The following is a 20,834-nucleotide window of genomic DNA, read 5'->3' as shown; positions in this document are numbered from 1 at the left end:
GTTCCCGGATTTACCCAGTTACAGGGAGCAGTGTCTGACGTTCCCGGATTTACCCAGTTACAGGGAGCAGTGTCTGACGTTCCCGGATAGTCCCAGTTACAGGGAGCAGTGTCTGACGTTCCCGGATTTACCCAGTTACAGGGAGCAGTGTCTGACGTTCCGGGATATTCCCAGTTACAGGGAGCAGTGTCTGTCGTTCCCGGATTTACCCAGTTACAGGGAGCAGTGTCTGACGTTCCCGGATTTACCCAGTTACAGGGAGCAGTGTCTGACGTTCCCTGATTTACCCAGTTACAGGGAGCAGTGTCTGACGTTCCGGGATATTCCCAGTTACAGGGAGCAGTGTCTGACGTTCCCGGATTTACCCAGTTACAGGGAGCAGTGTCTGACGTTCCCGGATTTACCCAGTTACAGGGAGCAGTGTCTGACGTTCCCGGATTTACCCAGTTACAGGGAGCAGTGTCTGACGTTCCCGGATAGTCCCAGTTACAGGGAGCAGTATCTGACGTTCCCGGGTTTACCCAGTTACAGGGAGCAGTGTCTGACGTTCCCGGATTTACCCAGTTACAGGGAGCAGTGTCTGACGTTCCCGGATTTACCCAGTTACAGGGAGCAGTGTCTGACGTTCCCGGATTTACCCAGTTACAGGGAGCAGTGTCTGACGTTCCCGGATTTACCCAGTTACAGGGAGCAGTGTCTGACGTTCCCGGATAGTCCCAGTTACAGGGAGCAGTATCTGACGTTCCCGGGTTTACCCAGTTACAGGGAGCAGTGTCTGACGTTCCCGGATTTACCCAGTTACAGGGAGCAGTGTCTGACGTTCCCGGATTTACCCAGTTACAGGGAGCAGTGTGTGACTTTCCCGGATTTACCCAGTTACAGGGAGCAGTGTCTGACGTTCCCGGATTTACCCAGTTACAGGGAGCAGTGTCTGACGTTCCGGGATATTCCCAGTTACAGGGAGCTGTGTCTGACGTTCACGGATTTACCCAGTTACAGGGAGCAGTGTCTGACGTTCCCGGATTTACCCAATTACAGGGAGCAGTGTCTGACGTTCCCGGATTTACCCAGTTACAGGGAGCAGTGTCTGACGTTCCCGGATTTACCCAATTACAGGGAGCAGTGTCTGACGTTCCCGGATTTACCCAGTTACAGGGAGCAGTGTCTGACGTTCCCGGATTTACCCAATTACAGGGAGCAGTGTCTGACGTTCCCGGATTTACCCAGTTACAGGGAGCAGTGTCTGACGTTCCCGGATTTACCCAGTTACAGGGAGCAGTGTCTGACGTTCCGGGATATTCCCAGTTACAGGGAGCTGTGTCTGACGTTCCCGGATTTACCCAGTTACAGGGAGCAGTGTCTGACGTTCCCGGATTTACCCAGTTACAGGGAGCAGTGTCTGACGTTCCCGGATTGTCCCAGTTACAGGGAGCAGTGTCTGACGTTCCCGGATTTACCCAGTTACAGGGAGCAGTGTCTGACGTTCCCGGATTTACCCAGTTACAGGGAGCAGTGTCTGACGTTCCCCGATTTACCCAGTTACAGGGAGCAGTGTCTGACGTTCCCGGATTTACCCAGTTACAGGGAGCAGTGTCTGTCGTTCCGGGATATTCCCAGTTACAGGGAGCAGTGTCTGACGTTCCCGGATTTACCCAGTTACAGGGAGCAGTGTCTGACGTTCCCGGATTTACCCAGTTACAGGGAGCAGTGTCTGACGTTCCGGGACATTCCCAGTTACAGGGAGCAGTGTCTGACGTTCCCAGATTTACCCAGTTACAGGGAGCAGTGTCTGACGTTCCCGGATTTACCCAGTTACAGAGAGCAGTGTCTGACGTTCCCGGATTGTCCCAGTTACAGGGAGCAGTGTCTGACGTTCCCAGAATTACCCAGTTACAGGGAGCAGTGTCTGATGTTCCCAGATTTACCCAGTTACAGGGAGCAGTGTCTGACGTTCCCGGATTTACCCAGTTGCAGGGAGCAGTGTCTGACGTTCCCGGATTTACCCAGTTACAGGGAGCAGTGTCTGACGTTCCGGGATAGTCCCAGTTACAGGGAGCAGTGTCTGACGTTCCCGGATTTACCCAGTTACAGGGAGCAGTGTCTGACGTTCCCGGATTTACCCAGTTACAGGGAGCAGTGTCTGACGTTCCTGGATTTACCCAGTTACAGCGATCAGTGTCTGACGTTCCCGGATAGTCCCAGTTACAGGGAGCAGTGTCTGACGTTCCCAGATTTACCCAGTTACAGGCAGCAGTGTCTGACGTTCCCGGATTTACCCAGTTACAGGGAGCAGTGTCTGACGTTCCCGGATTTACCCAGTTACAGGGAGCAGTGTCTGACGTTCCCGGATTGTCCCAGTTACAGGGAGCAGTGTCTGACGTTCCCGGATTTACCCAGTTACAGGGAGCAGTGTCTGACGTTCCCGGATAGTCCCAGTTACAGGGAGCAGTGTCTGACGTTCCCGGATTGTCCCAGTTACAGGGAGCAGTGTCTGACGTTCCCGGATTTACCCAGTTACAGGGAGCAGTGTCTGACGTTCCCGGATTTACCCAGTTACAGGGAGCAGTGTCTGACGTTCCCAGATTTACCCAGTTACAGGGAGCAGTGTCTGACGTTCCCAGATTTACCCAGATACAGGGAGCAGTGTCTGACGTTCCCGGATTTACCCAGTTACAGGGAGCAGGGTCTGACGTTCCGGGATATTCCCAGTTACAGGGAGCAGTGTCTGACGTTCCCGGATATACCCAGTTACAGGGAGCAGTGTCTGACGTTCCCGGATTTCCCCAGTTACAGGGAGCAGTGTCTGACGTTCCCGGATTTACCCAGTTACAGGTAGCAGTGTCTGACGTTCCCGGATTTACCCAGTTACAGGGAGCAGTGTCTGACGTTACGGGATAGTCCCAGTTACAGGGAGCAGTGTCTGACGTTCCCGGATTTACCCAGTTACAGGGAGCAGTGTCTGACGTTCCCGGATTTACACAGTTACAGGGAGCAGTGTCTGACGTTCCGGGATATTCCCAGTTACAGGGAGCAGTGTCTGACGTTGCCGGATTTACCCAGTTACAGGGAGCAGTGTCTGACGTTCCCGGATTTACCCAGTTACAGGGAGCAGTGTCTGACGTTCCCAGATTTACCCAGTTACAGGGAGCAGTGTCTGACGTTCCGGGATATTCCCAGTCACAGGGAGCAGTGTCTGACGTTCCCGGATTTACCCAGTTACAGGGAGCAGTGTCTGACGTTCCCAGATTTACCCAGTTACAGGGAGCAGTGTCTGACGTTCCCAGATTTACCCAGTTACAGGGAGCAGTGTCTGACGTTCCGGGATATTCCCAGTTACAGGGAGCAGTGTCTGACGTTCCCGGATTTACCCAGTTACAGGGAGCAGTGTCTGACATTCCCGGATTTACCCAGTTACAGGGAGCAGTGTCTGACGTTCCGGGATAGTCCCAGTTACAGGGAGCAGTGTCTGACGTTCCCGGATTTACCCAGTTACAGGGAGCAGTGTCTGACGTTCCCGGATTTACCCAGTTACAGAGAGCTGTGTCTGACGTTCCCAGATTTACCCAGTTACAGGGAGCAGTGTCTGACGTTCCCGGATTTACCCAGTTACAGGGAGCAGTGTCTGACGTTCCCGGATTTACCCAGTTACAGGGAGCAGTGTGTGACTTTCCCGGATTTACCCAGTTACAGGGAGCAGTGTCTGACGTTCCCGGATTTACCCAGTTACAGGGAGCAGTGTCTGACGTTCCGGGATATTCCCAGTTACAGGGAGCAGTGTCTGACGTTCCCGGATTTTCCCAGTTACAGGGAGCAGTGTCTGACGTTCCCGGATTTACCCAGTTACAGGGAGCAGTGTCTGACGTTCCCGGATTTACCCAGTTACAGGGAGCAGTGTCTGACGTTCCCGGGTTTACCCAGTTACAGGGAGCAGTGTCTGACGTTCCCGGATTTACCCAGTTACAGGGAGCAGTGTGTGACTTTCCCGGATTTACCCAGTTACAGGGAGCAGTGTCTGACGTTCCCGGATTTACCCAGTTACAGGGAGCAGTGTCTGACGTTCCGGGATATTCCCAGTTACAGGGAGCTGTGTCTGACGTTCCCGGATTTACCCAGTTACAGGGAGCAGTGTCTGACGTTCCCGGATTTACCCAGTTACAGGGAGCAGTGTCTGACGTTCCGGGATATCCCCAGTTACAGGGAGCTGTGTCTGACGTTCCCGGATTTACCCAGTTACAGGGAGCAGTGTCTGACGTTCCCGGATTTACCCAGTTACAGGGAGCAGTGTCTGACGTTCCCGGATTGTCCCAGTTACAGGGAGCAGTGTCTGACGTTCCCGGATTTACCCAGTTACAGGGAGCAGTGTCTGACGTTCCCGGATTTACCCAGTTACAGGGAGCAGTGTCTGACGTTCCCGGATTTACCCAGTTACAGGGAGCAGTGTCTGACGTTCCCGGATTTACCCAGTTACAGGGAGCAGTGTCTGACGTTCCGGGATATTCCCAGTTACAGGGAGCTGTGTCTGACGTTCCCGGATTTACCCAGTTACAGGGAGCAGTGTCTGACGTTCCCGGATTTACCCAGTTACAGGGAGCAGTGTCTGACGTTCCGGGATATCCCCAGTTACAGGGAGCTGTGTCTGACGTTCCCGGATTTACCCAGTTACAGGGAGCAGTGTCTGACGTTCCCGGATTTACCCAGTTACAGGGAGCAGTGTCTGACGTTCCCGGATTGTCCCAGTTACAGGGAGCAGTGTCTGACGTTCCCGGATTTACCCAGTTACAGGGAGCAGTGTCTGACGTTCCCGGATTTACCCAGTTACAGGGAGCAGTGTCTGACGTTCCCGGATTTACCCAGTTACAGGGAGCAGTGTCTGACGTTCCCGGATTTACCCAGTTACAGGGAGCAGTGTCTGACGTTCCCGGATTTACCCAGTTACAGGGAGCAGTGTCTGTCGTTCCGGGATATTCCCAGTTACAGGGAGCAGTGTCTGACGTTCCCGGATTTACACAGTTACAGGGAGCAGTGTCTGACGTTCCCGGATTTACCCAGTTACAGGGAGCAGTGTCTGACGTTCCCGGATTGGCCCAGTTACAGGGAGCAGTGTCTGACGTTCCCGGATTGTCCCAGTTACAGGGAGCAGTGTCTACGCTCCCGGATTTACCCAGTTACAGGGAGCAGTGTCTGACGTTCCCGGATTTACCCAGTTACAGGGAGCAGTGTCTGACGTTCCCGGATTTACCCAGTTACAGGGAGCAGTGTCTGACGTTCCCGGATTTACCCAGTTACAGGGAGCAGTGTCTGACGTTCCCGGATTTACCCAGTTACAGGGAGCAGTGTCTGACGTTCCCGGATTTACCCAGTTACAGGGAGCAGTGTCTGACGTTCCCGGATTGTCCCAGTTACAGGGAGCAGTGTCTGACGTTCCGGATTTACCCAGTTACAGGGAGCAGTGTCTGATGTTCCCAGATTTACCCAGTTACAGGGAGCAGTGTCTGACGTTCCCAGATTTACCCAGTTACAGGGAGCAGTGTCTGATGTTCCCAGATTTACCCAGTTACAGGGAGCAGTGTCTGACGTTCCCGGATTTACCCAGTTACAGGGAGCAGTGTCTGACGTTCCCGGATTTACCCAGTTACAGGGAGCAGTGTCTGACGTTCCCGGATTGTCCCAGTTACAGGGAGCAGTGTCTGACGTTCCCGGATTTACCCAGTTACAGGGAGCAGTGTCTGACGTTCCCGGATTTACCCAGTTACAGGGAGCAGTGTCTGACGTTCCCGGATTGTCCCAGTTACAGGGAGCAGTGTCTGACGTTCCCGGATTTACCCAGTTACAGGGAGCAGTGTCTGACGTTCCCGGATTGTCCCAGTTACAGGGAGGAGGGTCTGACGTTCCCGGATTTACCCAGTTACAGGGAGCAGTGTCTGACGTTCCCGGATTGTCCCAGTTACAGGGAGCAGGGTCTGACGTTCCCGGATTTACCCAGTTACAGGGAGCAGTGTCTGACGTTCCCGGATTGTCCCAGTTACAGGGAGCAGTGTCTGACGTTCCCGGATTTACCCAGTTACAGGGAGCAGTGTCTGACGTTCCCGGATTGTCCCAGTTACAGGGAGCAGTGTCTGACGTTCCCGGATTTACCCAGTTACAGGGAGCAGTGTCTGACGTTCCCGGATTTACCCAGTTACAGGGAGCAGTGTCTGACGTTCCCGGATAGTCCCAGTTACAGGGAGCAGTGTCTGACGTTCCCGGATTTACCCAGTTACAGGGAGCAGTGTCTGACGTTCCGGGATATTCCCAGTTACAGGGAGCAGTGTCTGTCGTTCCCGGATTTACCCAGTTACAGGGAGCAGTGTCTGACGTTCCCGGATTTACCCAGTTACAGGGAGCAGTGTCTGACGTTCCCGGATTTACCCAGTTACAGGGAGCAGTGTCTGACGTTCCCGGATTTACCCAGTTACAGGGAGCAGTGTCTGACGTTCCCGGATTGTCCCAGTTACAGGGAGCAGTGTCTGACGTTCCCGGATTTACCCAGTTACAGTGAGCAGTGTCTGACGTTCCCGGATTTACCCAGTTACAGGGAGCAGTGTCTGACGTTCCCGGATTGTCCCAGTTACAGGGAGCAGTGTCTGACGTTCCCGGATTTACCCAGTTACAGGGAGCAGTGTCTGACGTTCCCGGATTGTCCCAGTTACAGGGAGCAGGGTCTGACGTTCCCGGATTTACCCAGTTACAGGGAGCAGTGTCTGACGTTCCCGGATTGTCCCAGTTACAGGGAGCAGGGTCTGACGTTCCCGGATTTACCCAGTTACAGGGAGCAGTGTCTGACGTTCCCGGATTGTCCCAGTTACAGGGAGCAGTGTCTGACGTTCCCGGATTTACCCAGTTACAGGGAGCAGTGTCTGACGTTCCCGGATTGTCCCAGTTACAGGGAGCAGTGTCTGACGTTCCCGGATTTACCCAGTTACAGGGAGCAGTGTCTGACGTTCCCGGATATACCCAGTTACAGGGAGCAGTGTCTGACGTTCCCGGATAGTCCCAGTTACAGGGAGCAGTGTCTGACGTTCCCGGATTTACCCAGTTACAGGGAGCAGTGTCTGACGTTCCGGGATATTCCCAGTTACAGGGAGCAGTGTCTGTCGTTCCCGGATTTACCCAGTTACAGGGAGCAGTGTCTGACGTTCCCGGATTTACCCAGTTACAGGGAGCAGTGTCTGACGTTCCCTGATTTACCCAGTTACAGGGAGCAGTGTCTGACGTTCCGGGATATTCCCAGTTACAGGGAGCAGTGTCTGACGTTCCCGGATTTACCCAGTTACAGGGAGCAGTGTCTGACGTTCCCGGATTTACCCAGTTACAGGGAGCAGTGTCTGACGTTCCCGGATTTACCCAGTTACAGGGAGCAGTGTCTGACGTTCCCGGATAGTCCCAGTTACAGGGAGCAGTATCTGACGTTCCCGGGTTTACCCAGTTACAGGGAGCAGTGTCTGACGTTCCCGGATTTACCCAGTTACAGGGAGCAGTGTCTGACGTTCCCGGATTTACCCAGTTACAGGGAGCAGTGTCTGACGTTCCCGGATTTACCCAGTTACAGGGAGCAGTGTCTGACGTTCCCGGATTTACCCAGTTACAGGGAGCAGTGTCTGACGTTCCGGGATAGTCCCAGTTACAGGGAGCAGTGTCTGACGTTCCGGGATTTACCCAGTTACAGGGAGCAGTGTCTGACGTTCCCGGATTTACCCAGTTACAGGGGGCAGTGTGTGACTTTCCCGGATTTACCCAGTTACAGGGAGCAGTGTCTGACGTTCCCGGATTTACCCAGTTACAGGGAGCAGTGTCTGACGTTCCGGGATATTCCCAGTTACAGGGAGCTGTGTCTGACGTTCACGGATTTACCCAGTTACAGGGAGCAGTGTCTGACGTTCCCGGATTTACCCAATTACAGGGAGCAGTGTCTGACGTTCCCGGATTTACCCAGTTACAGGGAGCAGTGTCTGACGTTCCCGGATTTACCCAATTACAGGGAGCAGTGTGTGACGTTCCCGGATTTACCCAGTTACAGGGAGCAGTGTCTGACGTTCCCGGATTTACCCAATTACAGGGAGCAGTGTCTGACGTTCCCGGATTTACACAGTTACAGGGAGCAGTGTCTGACGTTCCCGGATTTACCCAGTTACAGGGAGCAGTGTCTGACGTTCCGGGATATTCCCAGTTACAGGGAGCTGTGTCTGACGTTCCCGGATTTACCCAGTTACAGGGAGCAGTGTCTGACGTTCCCGGATTTACCCAGTTACAGGGAGCAGTGTCTGACGTTCCCGGATTGTCCCAGTTACAGGGAGCAGTGTCTGACGTTCCCGGATTTACCCAGTTACAGGGAGCAGTGTCTGACGTTCCCGGATTTACCCAGTTACAGGGAGCAGTGTCTGACGTTCCCCGATTTACCCAGTTACAGGGAGCAGTGTCTGACGTTCCCGGATTTACCCAGTTACAGGGAGCAGTGTCTGTCGTTCCGGGATATTCCCAGTTACAGGGAGCAGTGTCTGACGTTCCCGGATTTACCCAGTTACAGGGAGCAGTGTCTGACGTTCCCGGATTTACCCAGTTACAGGGAGCAGTGTCTGACGTTCCGGGACATTCCCAGTTACAGGGAGCAGTGTCTGACGTTCCCAGATTTACCCAGTTACAGGGAGCAATGTCTGACGTTCCCGGATTTACCCAGTTACAGAGAGCAGTGTCTGACGTTCCCGGATTGTCCCAGTTACAGGGAGCAGTGTCTGACGTTCCCAGATTTACCCAGTTACAGGGAGCAGTGTCTGATGTTCCCAGATTTACCCAGTTACAGGGAGCAGTGTCTGACGTTCCCGGATTTACCCAGTTGCAGGGAGCAGTGTCTGGCGTTCCCGGATTTACCCAGTTACAGGGAGCAGTGTCTGACGTTCCGGGATAGTCCCAGTTACAGGGAGCAGTGTCTGACGTTCCCGGATTTACCCAGTTACAGGGAGCAGTGTCTGACGTTCCCGGATTTACCCAGTTACAGGGAGCAGTGTCTGACGTTCCTGGATTTACCCAGTTACAGCGATCAGTGTCTGACGTTCCCGGATAGTCCCAGTTACAGGGAGCAGTGTCTGACGTTCCCAGATTTACCCAGTTACAGGCAGCAGTGTCTGACGTTCCCGGATTTACCCAGTTACAGGGAGCAGTGTCTGACGTTCCCGGATTTACCCAGTTACAGGGAGCAGTGTCTGACGTTCCCGGATTGTCCCAGTTACAGGGAGCAGTGTCTGACGTTCCCGGATTTACCCAGTTACAGGGAGCAGTGTCTGACGTTCCCGGATAGTCCCAGTTACAGGGAGCAGTGTCTGACGTTCCCGGATTGTCCCAGTTACAGGGAGCAGTGTCTGACGTTCCCGGATTTACCCAGTTACAGGGAGCAGTGTCTGACGTTCCCGGATTTACCCAGTTACAGGGAGCAGTGTCTGACGTTCCCAGATTTACCCAGTTACAGGGAGCAGTGTCTGACGTTCCCAGATTTACCCAGATACAGGGAGCAGTGTCTGACGTTCCCGGATTTACCCAGTTACAGGGAGCAGGGTCTGACGTTCCGGGATATTCCCAGTTACAGGGAGCAGTGTCTGACGTTCCCGGATTTACCCAGTTACAGGGAGCAGTGTCTGACGTTCCCGGATTTACCCAGTTACAGGGAGCAGTGTCTGACGTTCCCGGATTTACCCAGTTACAGGGAGCAGTGTCTGACGTTCCCGGATTTACCCAGTTACAGGGAGCAGTGTCTGACGTTACGGGATAGTCCCAGTTACAGGGAGCAGTGTCTGACGTTCCCGGATTTACCCAGTTACAGGGAGCAGTGTCTGACGTTCCCGGATTTACACAGTTACAGGGAGCAGTGTCTGACGTTCCGGGATATTCCCAGTTACAGGGAGCAGTGTCTGACGTTGCCGGATTTACCCAGTTACAGGGAGCAGTGTCTGACGTTCCCGGATTTACCCAGTTACAGGGAGCAGTGACTGACGTTCCCAGATTTACCCAGTTACAGGGAGCAGTGTCTGACGTTCCGGGATATTCCCAATCACAGGGAGCAGTGTCTGACGTTCCCGGATTTACCCAGTTACAGGGAGCAGTGTCTGACGTTCCCAGATTTACCCAGTTACAGGGAGCAGTGTCTGACGTTCCCAGATTTACCCAGTTACAGGGAGCAGTGTCTGACGTTCCGGGATATTCCCAGTTACAGGGAGCAGTGTCTGACGTTCCCGGATTTACCCAGTTACAGGGAGCAGTGTCTGACATTCCCGGATTTACCCAGTTACAGGGAGCAGTGTCTGACATTCCGGGATAGTCCCAGTTACAGGGAGCAGTGTCTGACGTTCCCGGATTTACCCAGTTACAGGGAGCAGTGTCTGACGTTCCCAGATTTACCCAGTTACAGGGAGCAGTGTCTGACGTTCCCGGATTTACCCAGTTACAGGGAGCAGTGTCTGACGTTCCGGGATATTCCCAGTTACAGGGAGCAGTGTCTGACGTTCCGGGATATTCCCAGTTACAGGGAGCAGTGTCTGACGTTCCGGGATAGTCCCAGTTACAGGGAGCTGTGTGTGACGTTCCCGGATTTACCCAGTTACAGGGAGCAGGGTCTGACGTTCCCGGATTTACACAGTTACAGGGAGCAGTGTCTGACGTTCCCGGATTTACCCAGTTACAGGGAGCAGTGTCTGACGTTCCCGGATTTACCCAGTTACAGGGAGCTGCGTCTGACGTTCCCGGATTTACCCAGTTACAGGGAGCAGTGTCTGACGTTCCGGGATATTCCCAGTGACGGGGAGCAGTGTCTGACGTTCCGGGATAGTCCCAGTTACAGGGAGCAGTGTCTGACGTTCCCGGATTTACCCAGTTACAGGGAGCTGCGTCTGACGTTCCCGGATTTACCCAGTTACAGGGAGCAGTGCCTGACGTTCCCGGATTGTCCCAGTTACAGGGAGCAGTGTCTGACGTTCCCGGATTTACCCAGTTACAGGGAGCAGTGTCTGACGTTCCGGATTTACCCAGTTACAGGGAGCAGTGTCTGACGTTCCGGGATAGTCCCAGTTGCAGGGAGCAGTGTCTGACGTTCCCGGATTTACCCAGTTACAGGGAGCAGTGTCTGACGTTCCCGGATTTACCCAGTTACAGAGAGCTGTGTCTGACGTTCCCAGATTTACCCAGTTACAGGGAGCAGTGTCTGACGTTCCCAAATTTACCCAGTTACAGGGAGCAGTGTCTGACGTTCCCGAATAGTCCCAGTTACAGGGAGCAGTGTCTGACGTTCCCGGATTTACCCAGTTACAGGGAGCAGTGTCTGACGTTCCGGGATATTCCCAGTTACAGGGATCAGTGTCTGACGTACCCGGATTTACCCAGTTACAGGGAGCAGTGTCTGACGTTCCCGGATTTACCCAGTTACAGGGAGCAGTGTCTGATGTTCCGGGATATTCCCAGTTACAGGGAGCAGTGTCTGACGTTCCCGGATTTACCCAGTTACAGGGAGCAGTGTCCGACGTTCCCGGATTGTCCCAGTTACAGGGAGCAGTGTCAGACGTTCCCGGATTTACCCAGTTACAGGGAGCAGTGTCTGACGTTCCCGGATTTACCCAGTTACAGGGAGCAGTGTCTGACGTTCCCAGATTTACCCAGTTACAGGGAGCAGTGTCTGACGTTCCCGGATTTACCCAGTTACAGGGAGCAGGGTCTGACGTTCCGGGATATTCCCAGTTACAGGGAGCAGTGTCTGACGTTCCCGGATTTACCCAGTTACAGGGAGCAGTGTCTGACGTTCCCGGATTTACCCAGTTACAGGGAGCAGTGTCTGACGTTCCCGGATTTACCCAGTTACAGGGAGCAGTGTCTGACGTTCCCGGATTTACCCAGTTACAGGGAGCAGTGTCTGACGTTACGGGATAGTCCCAGTTACAGGGAGCAGTGTCTGACGTTCCCGGATTTACCCAGTTACAGGGAGCAGTGTCTGACGTTCCCGGATTTACACAGTTACAGGGAGCAGTGTCTGACGTTCCGGGATATTCCCAGTTACAGGGAGCAGTGTCTGACGTTCCCGGATTTACCCAGTTACAGGGAGCAGTGTCTGACGTTCCCGGATTTACCCAGTTACAGGGAGCAGTGTCTGACGTTCCGGGATATTCCCAGTTACAGGGAGCAGTGTCTGACGTTCCCGGATTGTCCCAGTTACAGGGAGCAGTGTCTGACGTTCCCAGATTTACCCAGTTACAGGGAGCAGTGTCTGACGTTCCCGGATTGTCCCAGTTACAGGGAGCAGTGTCTGACTTTCCCAGATTTACCCAGTTACAGGGAGCAGTGTCTGACGTTCCCAGATTTACCCAGTTACAGGGAGCAGTGTCTGACGTTCCCGGATTTACCCAGTTACAGGGAGCAGTGTCTGACGTTCCCAGATTTACCCAGTTACAGGGAGCAGTGTCTGACGTTCCGGGATATTCCCAGTTACAGGGAGCAGTGTCTGACGTTCCGGGATAGTCCCAGTTACAGGGAGCTGTGTCTGACGTTCCCGGATTTACCCAGTTACAGGGAGCAGGGTCTGACGTTCCCGGATTTACACAGTTACAGGGAGCAGTGTCTGACGTTCCCGGATTTACCCAGTTACAGGGAGCAGTGTCTGACGTTCCCGGATTGTCCCAGTTACAGGGAGCAGTGTCTGACGTTCCCGGATTTACCCAGTTACAGGGAGCAGTGTCTGACGTTCCCGGATTTACCCAGTTACAGGGAGCAGTGTCTGACGTTCCCGGATTTACCCAGTTACAGGGAGCAGTGTCTGACGTTCCCGGATTTACCCAGTTACAGGGAGCTGCGTCTGACGTTCCCGGATTTACCCAGTTACAGGGAGCAGTGTCTGACGTTCCGGGATATTCCCAGTGACGGGGAGCAGTGTCTGACGTTCCGGGATAGTCCCAGTTACAGGGAGCAGTGTCTGACGTTCCCGGATTTACCCAGTTACAGGGAGCTGCGTCTGACGTTCCCGGATTTACCCAGTTACAGGGAGCAGTGCCTGACGTTCCCGGATTGTCCCAGTGACAGGGAGCAGTGTCTGACGTTCCCGGATTTACCCAGTTACAGGGAGCAGTGTCTGACGTTCCCGGATTTACCCAGTTACAGGGAGCAGTGTCTGACGTTCCGGGATATTCCCAGTTACAGGGAGCAGTGTCTGACGTTCCCGGATTTACCCAGTTACAGGGAGCAGTGTCTGACGTTCCGGGATAGTCCCAGTTACAGGGAGCAGTGTCTGACGTTCCCGTATTTACCCAGTTAGAGGGAGCAGTGTCTGACGTTCCGGGATAGTCCCAGTTACAGGGAGCAGTGTCTGACGTTCCCGGATTGTCCCAGTTACAGGGAGCAGTGTCTGACGTTCCCGGATTTACCCAGTTACAGGGAGCAGTGTCTGACGTTCCCGGATTTACCCAGTTACAGGGAGCAGTGTCTGACGTTCCCGGATTTACACAGTTACAGGGAGCAGTGTCTGACGTTCCCGGATTTACCCAGTTACAGGGAGCAGTGTCTGACGTTCCGGGATATTCCCAGTTACAGGGAGCAGTGTCTGACGTTCCGGGATATTCCCAGTTACAGTGAGCAGTGTCTGACGTTCCGGGATAGTCCCAGTTACAGGGAGCAGTGTCTGACGTTCCCGGATTTACCCAGTTACAGGGAGCAGGGTCTGACGTTCCCGGATTTACACAGTTACAGGGAGCAGTGTCTGACGTTCCCGGATTTACCCAGTTACAGGGAGCAGTGTCTGACGTTCCCGGATTTACCCAGTTACAGGGAGCTGCGTCTGACGTTCCCGGATTTACCCAGTTACAGGGAGCAGTGTCTGACGTTCCGGGATATTCCCAGTGACGGGGAGCAGTGTCTGACGTTCCGGGATAGTCCCAGTTACAGGGAGCAGTGTCTGACGTTCCCGGATTTACCCAGTTACAGGGAGCTGCGCCTGACGTTCCCGGATTTACCCAGTTACAGGGAGCAGTGCCTGACGTTCCCGGATTGTCCCAGTGACAGGGAGCAGTGTCTGACGTTCCGGATTTACCCAGTTACAGGGAGCAGTGTCTGACGTTCCCGGATTTACCCAGTTACAGGGAGCAGTGTCTGACGTTCCCGGATTTACCCAGTTACAGGGAGCAGTGTCTGACGTTCCGGGATAGTCCCAGTTACAGGGAGCAGTGTCTGACGTTCCCGGATTTACCCAGTTACAGGGAGCAGTGTCTGACGTTCCGGGATAGTCCCAGTTACAGGGAGCAGTGTCTGACGTTCCCGGATTTACCCAGTTACAGGGAGCAGTGTCTGACGTTCCCGGATTTACCCAGTTACAGGGAGCAGTGTCTGACGTTCCCGGATTTACCCAGTTACAGGGAGCAGTGTCTGACGTTCCCGGATTTACACAGTTACAGGGAGCAGTGTCTGACGTTCCGGGATAGTCCCAGTTACAGGGAGCAGTGTCTGACGTTCCCGGATTTACCCAGTTACAGGGAGCTGCGTCTGACGTTCCCGGATTTACCCAGTTACAGGGAGCAGTGCCTGACGTTCCCGGATTGTCCCAGTGACAGGGAGCAGTGTCTGACGTTCCCGGATTTACCCAGTTACAGGGAGCAGTGTCTGACGTTCCAGGATTTACCCAGTTACAGGGAGCAGTGTCTGACGTTCCAGGATTTACCCAGTTACAGGGAGCAGTGTCTGACGTTCCCGGATTTACCCAGTTACAGGGAGCAGTGTCTGACGTTCCGGGATAGTCCCGGTTACAGGGAGCAGTGTCTGACGTTCCGGGATATTGCCAGTTACAGGGAGCAGTGTCTGACGTTCCGGGATAGTCCCAGTTACAGGGAGCAGTGTCTGACGTTCCCGGATTTACCCAGTTACAGGGAGCAGTGTCTGACGTTCCCGGATTTACCCAGTTACAGGGAGCAGTGTCTGACGTTCCGGGATAGTCCCAGGCTGATGTTACGCTCTCTCTGAAGGCTGCCTGTATTAACCTCTTGTCTCTGTGTTGACAGGGGTGGAATATGGAGAACTGAGACTCTCTGGGGGTCGGTTACCCAGTGAAGGCAGAGTTGAAATTTATTACAGCGGCGAGTGGGGGACTGTGTGTGATGATAACTGGGATATCGTTGATGCTCATGTTGTCTGTCGCAGCCTGGGATACATCAACGCAACAGAGGCTGCAATAGGAGGCGTGTTCGGATCTGGTAGGTGAACTCAGGACCTGTTTATCCTCAAAATAAACCAGGGATTTCCTCGGACACACTTGTATCTCCCTGGCCAATCAGACTCCAGATCTCCCTGGCCAATCAGACTCCAGATCTCCCTGGCCAATCAGACTCCAGATCTCCCTGGCCAATGAGACTCCAGATCTCCCTGGCCAATCAGACTCCGGATCTCTCTGGCCAATCAGACTCCAGATCTCCCTGGCCAATCAGACTCCGGATCTCCCTGGCCAATCAGACTCCGGATCTCCCTGGCCAATCAGACTCCAGATCTCCCTGGCCAATCAGACTCCAGCTCTCCCTGGCCAATCAGACTCCAGCTCTCCCTGGCCAATCAGACTCCAGATCTTCCTGGCCAATCAGACTCCAGCTCTCCCTGGCCAATCAGAATCCAGATCTCCCTGGCCAATCAGACTCCAGATCTCCCTGGCCAATCAGAATCCAGATCTCCCTGGCCAATCAGACTCCAGATCTCCCTGGCCAATCAGAATCCAGATCTCCCTGGCCAATCAGACTCCAGATCTCCCTGGCCAATCAGACTCCAGATCTCCCTGGCCAATCAGACTCCAGATCTCCCTGGCCAATCAGACTCCAGATCTCCCTGGCCAATCAGACTCCGGATCTCCCTGGCCAATCAGACTCCAGATCTCCCTGGCCAATCAGACTCCGGATCTCCCTGGCCAATCAGACTCCAGATCTCCCTGGCCAATCAGACTCCAGATCTCCCTGGCCAATCAGACTCCAGATCTCCCTGGCCAATCAGACTCCGGATCTCTCTGGCCAATCAGACTCCAGATCTCCCTGGGAAATTCGATTCCATATCTCAGTGGCCAATCAGACTCCAGTTCTCCCTGGCCAATCAAACACCAGCTCTCCCTGGCCAATCAGAATCCAGATCTCCCTGGCCAATCAGAATCCAGTTCTCCCTGGCCAATCAGACTCCAGATCGCCCTGGGAAATTCGATTCCAGCTCTCCCTGGCCAATCAGAATCCAGTTCTCCCTGGCCAATCAGAATCCAGTTCTCCCTGGCCAATCAAACTCCAGTTCTCCCTGGCCAATTAAACTCCAGTTCTCCCTGGCCAATCAAACTCCAGTTCTCCCTGGCCAATCAAACTCCAGTTCTCCCTGGCCAATCAAACTCCAGCTCTCCCTGGCCAATCAAACTCCAGTTCTCCCTGGCCAATCAAACTCCAGTTCTCCCTGGCCAATCAAACTCCAGTTCTCCCTGGCCAATCAAACTCCAGCTCTCCCTGACCAATGAAACACCAGCTCTCCCTGACCAATCAAGCTCCAGATGTCATAGAGTCATAGAATTTACAGTGCAGGAGGAGGCTATTCGGCCCATCGAGTCTGCACCGGCCCTTGGAAAGCGCGCCCAACTTAAACCCACACCTCCACCCTATCCCCGTAACCCAGTAACCCCACCCAACCTTTTTTTTTTGGACACTAAGGGGCAATTTGTCATGGCTAATCCACCTAACCTGCACATCTTGGATTGGATTGGATTTGTTTATTGTCACGTGTACCGAGGTGCAGTGAAAAGTATTTTTCTGCGAGCAGCTCAACAGATCATTAAGTACATGGGAAGAAAAGGGAATACAAGAAAATACATAATAGGGCAACACAAGGTACACAATGTAACTACATAAACACCGGCATCGGGTGAAGCATACAGGGTGTAGTGTTAATGAGCTCAGTCCATAAGAGGGTCATTTAGGAGTCTGGTGACGGTGGGGAAGAAGCTGTTTTTGAGTCTGTTCGTGCGTGTTCTCAGACTTCTGTATCTCCTGCCCGATGGAAGAAGTTGGAAGAGTGAGTAAGCCAGGTGGGAGGGATCTTTGATTATACTGCCCGCTTTCCCCAGGCAGCGGGAGGTGTAGATGGAGTCAATGGATGGGAGGCAGGTTCGTGTGATGGACTGGGCGGTGTTCACGACTCTCTGAAGTTTCTTGCGGTCCTGGGCCGAGCAGTTGCCATACCAGGCTGTGATGCAGCCCGATAGGATGCTTTCTATGGTGCATCTGTAAAAGTTGGTAAGAGTCAATGTGGACATGCCGAATTTCCTTAGTTTCCTGAGGAAGTATAGACGCTGTTGTGGTTTCTTGGTGGTAGCGTCGACGTGGGTGGACCAGGATAGATTTTTGGAGATGTGCACCTCTAGGAATTTGAAACTGCGAACCATCTCCACCTCGGCCCCGTTGATGCTGACAGGGGTGTGTACAGTACTTTGCTTCCTGAAGTCAATGACCAGCTCTGTAGTTTTGCTGGTATTGAGGGAGAGATTGGTGTCGCTACACCACTCCACTGGATTCCCTATCTCCCTCCTGTATTCTGACTCGTCGTTATTCGAGATCCGGCCCACAATGGTCGTATCATCAGCAAACTTGTAGATGGAGTTGGAACCAAGTTTTGCCACGCAGTCGTGTGTGTACTGGGAGTAGAGTAGGGGGCTAAGTTCGCAGCCTTGCGGGGCGCTGGTGTTGAGGACTATTGTGGAGGACGTGTTGTTGTTCATTCTTACTGATTGTGGTCTGTTGGTCAGAAAATCGAGGATCCAGTTGCAGAGTGGGGAGCCAAGTCCTAGGTTTTGGAGCTTTGATATGAGCTTGGCTGGAATTATGGTGTTGATGTCAATAAATAGGATTCTGATGTAGGAGTCCTTGTTGTCGAGATGCTCAATGGATGAGTGTAGGGCCAGGGAGATGGCGTCTGCTGTGGACCGGTTGCGGCAGTAGGCGAATCTGATGTAGGAGTCCTTGTTGTCTTTGGACTGTGGGCGGAAATCGGAGCACCTGGAGGAAACCCACGCAGACACGGGGAGAACGTGCAGACTCCGCACAGACAGTGACCCAAGATGGAATCGAACCCAGGATCCTGGCGGTGTGAAGCAACAGTGCTAACCACTGTGCTACCGTGCTGCCCAATCTCCAGCTCTCCCTGGCCAATCAAACTCCAGAACATTCCTAGCATGGATTGAGGATTGGCTGACTGGCAGAAGGCAGAGAGTGGGGATAAAGGGGTCTTTTTCAGGATGGCAGCCGGTGACTAGTGGTGTGCCTCAGGGGTCGGTGCTGGGACCACAACTTTTCACAATATACATCAATGATCTGGAAGAAGGATCTGAAGGCTCTGTTGCTAAATTTGCAGATGAAACAACGATCTGTGTGTTGTGTGCATGTGTTGTGTGGGTTTGTGTTGTGTGTGTGTGTGTTGTGTGTGTGTGTTGTGTGTGTTGTGTGTTTGTGTGTGAGATGTGTGTTGTGTGTGTGTTGTGTGTTGTGTGTGTTGTGTGTGTGTGCTGTGTGTGTGTGTTGTGTGCGTGTGTTGTGTGTGTGTGCTGTGTGTGTGATGTGTGTTGTGTGTGTGTGTTGTGTGTGGGTGTGATGTGTGTGTGTGTTGTGTGTGTGTGTTGTGTGTGTTGTGTGTGGGTGTGTTGTGTGTGCGTGGTGTGTGTGTGTTGTGTGCGTGTGTGTGTTGTATGTGTGTGTGTGTTGTGTGTGTGTGTTGTGTGTGGGTGTGATGTGTGTGTGTGTTGTGTGTGTGTGATGTGTGTGTGTGATGTGTGTGGGTGTGATGTGTGTTGTGTGTGTGTCTGTTCTGTGTGTTGTGTGTGTTGTGTGTGTGTCTTGTGTGAGTGTGTGATGTGTGTTGTGTGTGTGTGTGTTAGCGTTCTGTGTGTTGTGTGTGTGTTGTGTGTGTGTGTTATGTGAGTGTGTGATGTGTGTTGTGTGTGTGTGTTGTGTGTGATGTGTGTAGATGTGATGTGTGTAGATGTGATGTGTGTGGGTGTGATGTGTGTGGGTGTGATGTGTGTGTGCGATGTGTGTGGGTGTGATGTTTGTGGTTGTGATGTGTGTTGTGTGTGTGTTGTGTGTGTGTTGTGTGTGTGTTGTGTGTGTGTGTTGTGTGTGGGTGTGTTGTGTGTGTGTGTTGTGTGTGTTGTGTGTTGTGTGTGTTGTGTGTGTGTTGTGTGTGTGTTGTGTGTGTGCGTGTGTTGTGTGTGTTGTGTGTGGGTGTGTTGTGTGTGTGTTGTGTGTGTGTTGTGTGTGTTGTGTGTGTGCGTGTGTGTGTTCTGTGTGTCGTGTGTGTGTGTTGTGTGTGTGTGTTGTGTGTTTTGTGTGTGGGTGTGATGTGTGTGTGTGTTGTGTGTGCGGGTTGTGTGTGTGTTGTGTGTGTGTGTTGTGTGTGTTGTGTGTTGTGTGTGTGTGTGTTGTGTGTGTGTGTGAGATGTGTGTTGTGTGTGTGTTGTGTGTGTGTTGTGTGTGTGTGTGTGTGTTGTGTGTGTGTTGTGTGTGTGTTGTGTGTGTGTGTTGAGTGTGTGTGTTGTGTGCGTGTGTGTGTTGTGTGTGTGTGTGTTGTGTGTGTTGTGTGTGTGTGTGTTGTGTGTGTGTGTTGTGTGTGTGTGATGTGTGTGTGTGTGTTGTGTGTGTGTGATGTGTGTTGTGTGTGTTGTGTGTGTGTGATGTGTGTTGTATGTGTGTGTGTTGTGTGTGTGTGTTGTGCGTGTGTGTTTTGTGTGTGTGTTGTGTGTGTTGTGTGTGCGTGTTGTGTGTGGGTGTGTTGTGTGTGTGTGATGTGCGTGTGTTGTGTGTGTTGTGTGTGTGTGTGATGTGTGTGTGTGATGTGTGTGGGTGTGATGTGTGTGTGTGTTGTGTTGTGCGTGTTGTGTGTGGGTGTGTTGTGTGTGTGTGATGTGTGTGTGTTGTGTGTGTGTGTGTGTTGTATGTGTGTGTGTGTTGTGTGTGTTGTGTGTGGGTGTGATGTGTGTGTGTGTTGTGTGGGTGTGATGTGTGTGTGTGTGATGTGTGTGGGTGTGATGTGTGTGTGTGTTGTGTGTGTTGTGTGTGTGTGGGTTGTGTGTGTGTGTTGTGCGTGTGTGTGATTTGTGTGTGATGTGTGTGTGTGTGTTCTGTGTGTTGTGTGTGTTGTGTGTGTGTCTTGTGTGAGTGTGTGATGTGTGTTGTGTTTTTGTGTGTGTGTTCTGTGTGTTGTGTGTGTGTTGTGTGTGTTGTGTGTGTGTGTTATTTGAGTGTGTGATGTGTGTTGTGTGTGTGTGTGTTGTGTGTGATGTGTGTGGGTGTGATGTGTGTGGGTGTGATGTGTGTGGGTGTGATGTGTGTGTGTTGTGTGTGTGTTGTGTGTGTGTATGTGTTGTGTGTGCGTTGTGTGTGTGTTGTGTGTGTGTGTGTTGTGTGTGTGTGTTGTGTTGTGTGTGTGTGTTGTGTGCGTGTGTGTTGTGTGTGTGTGTTGTGTGTGTGTTGTGTGTGTGTGTTGTGTGTGTTGTGTGTGTGTGTGTGTTGTGTGTGTGATGTGTGTGTTGTGTGTGTGTGATGTGTGTTGTGTGTGTGTGTGTGTTGTGTGTGTGTGATGTGTGTTGTATGTGTGTGTGTTGTGTGTGTGTGTTGTGTGTGTGTGTTGTGTGTGTGATGTGTGTGTGTGTGTTGTGTGTGTTGTGTGTGGGTGTGTTGTGTGTATGTGATGTGTGTGTGTTGTGTGTGTGTGTGTTGTATGTGTGTGTGTGTGTTGTGTGTGTGTGTTGTGTGTGGGTGTGATGTGTGTGTGTGTGTTGTGTG

The 20,834-nt window shown here is 52.8% G+C and overlaps 1 protein-coding gene across 1 annotated transcript in view; it reads left to right on the top strand.

The window, feature by feature from the left end:
• The first annotated feature begins 14,994 nt into the window (after positions 1-14,994).
• Positions 14,995-20,834, top strand: part of LOC140409454 (galectin-3-binding protein-like) — a 130,050-nt gene continuing 124,210 nt past the window's right edge. Inside the window, exons 1-2 of the mRNA XM_072497886.1 lie at positions 14,995-15,001; positions 15,051-15,242. Of these exons, the coding sequence (XP_072353987.1) occupies positions 14,995-15,001; positions 15,051-15,242 (199 nt within the window). The remainder of the gene's footprint in view (positions 15,002-15,050; positions 15,243-20,834) is intronic.

The sequence above is a fragment of the Scyliorhinus torazame genome, chromosome 3 (genome assembly GCF_047496885.1).
Source record: "Scyliorhinus torazame isolate Kashiwa2021f chromosome 3, sScyTor2.1, whole genome shotgun sequence".
NCBI lineage: Eukaryota > Metazoa > Chordata > Chondrichthyes > Carcharhiniformes > Scyliorhinidae > Scyliorhinus > Scyliorhinus torazame.
This window is presented reverse-complemented; position numbering and strand designations above follow the sequence as displayed.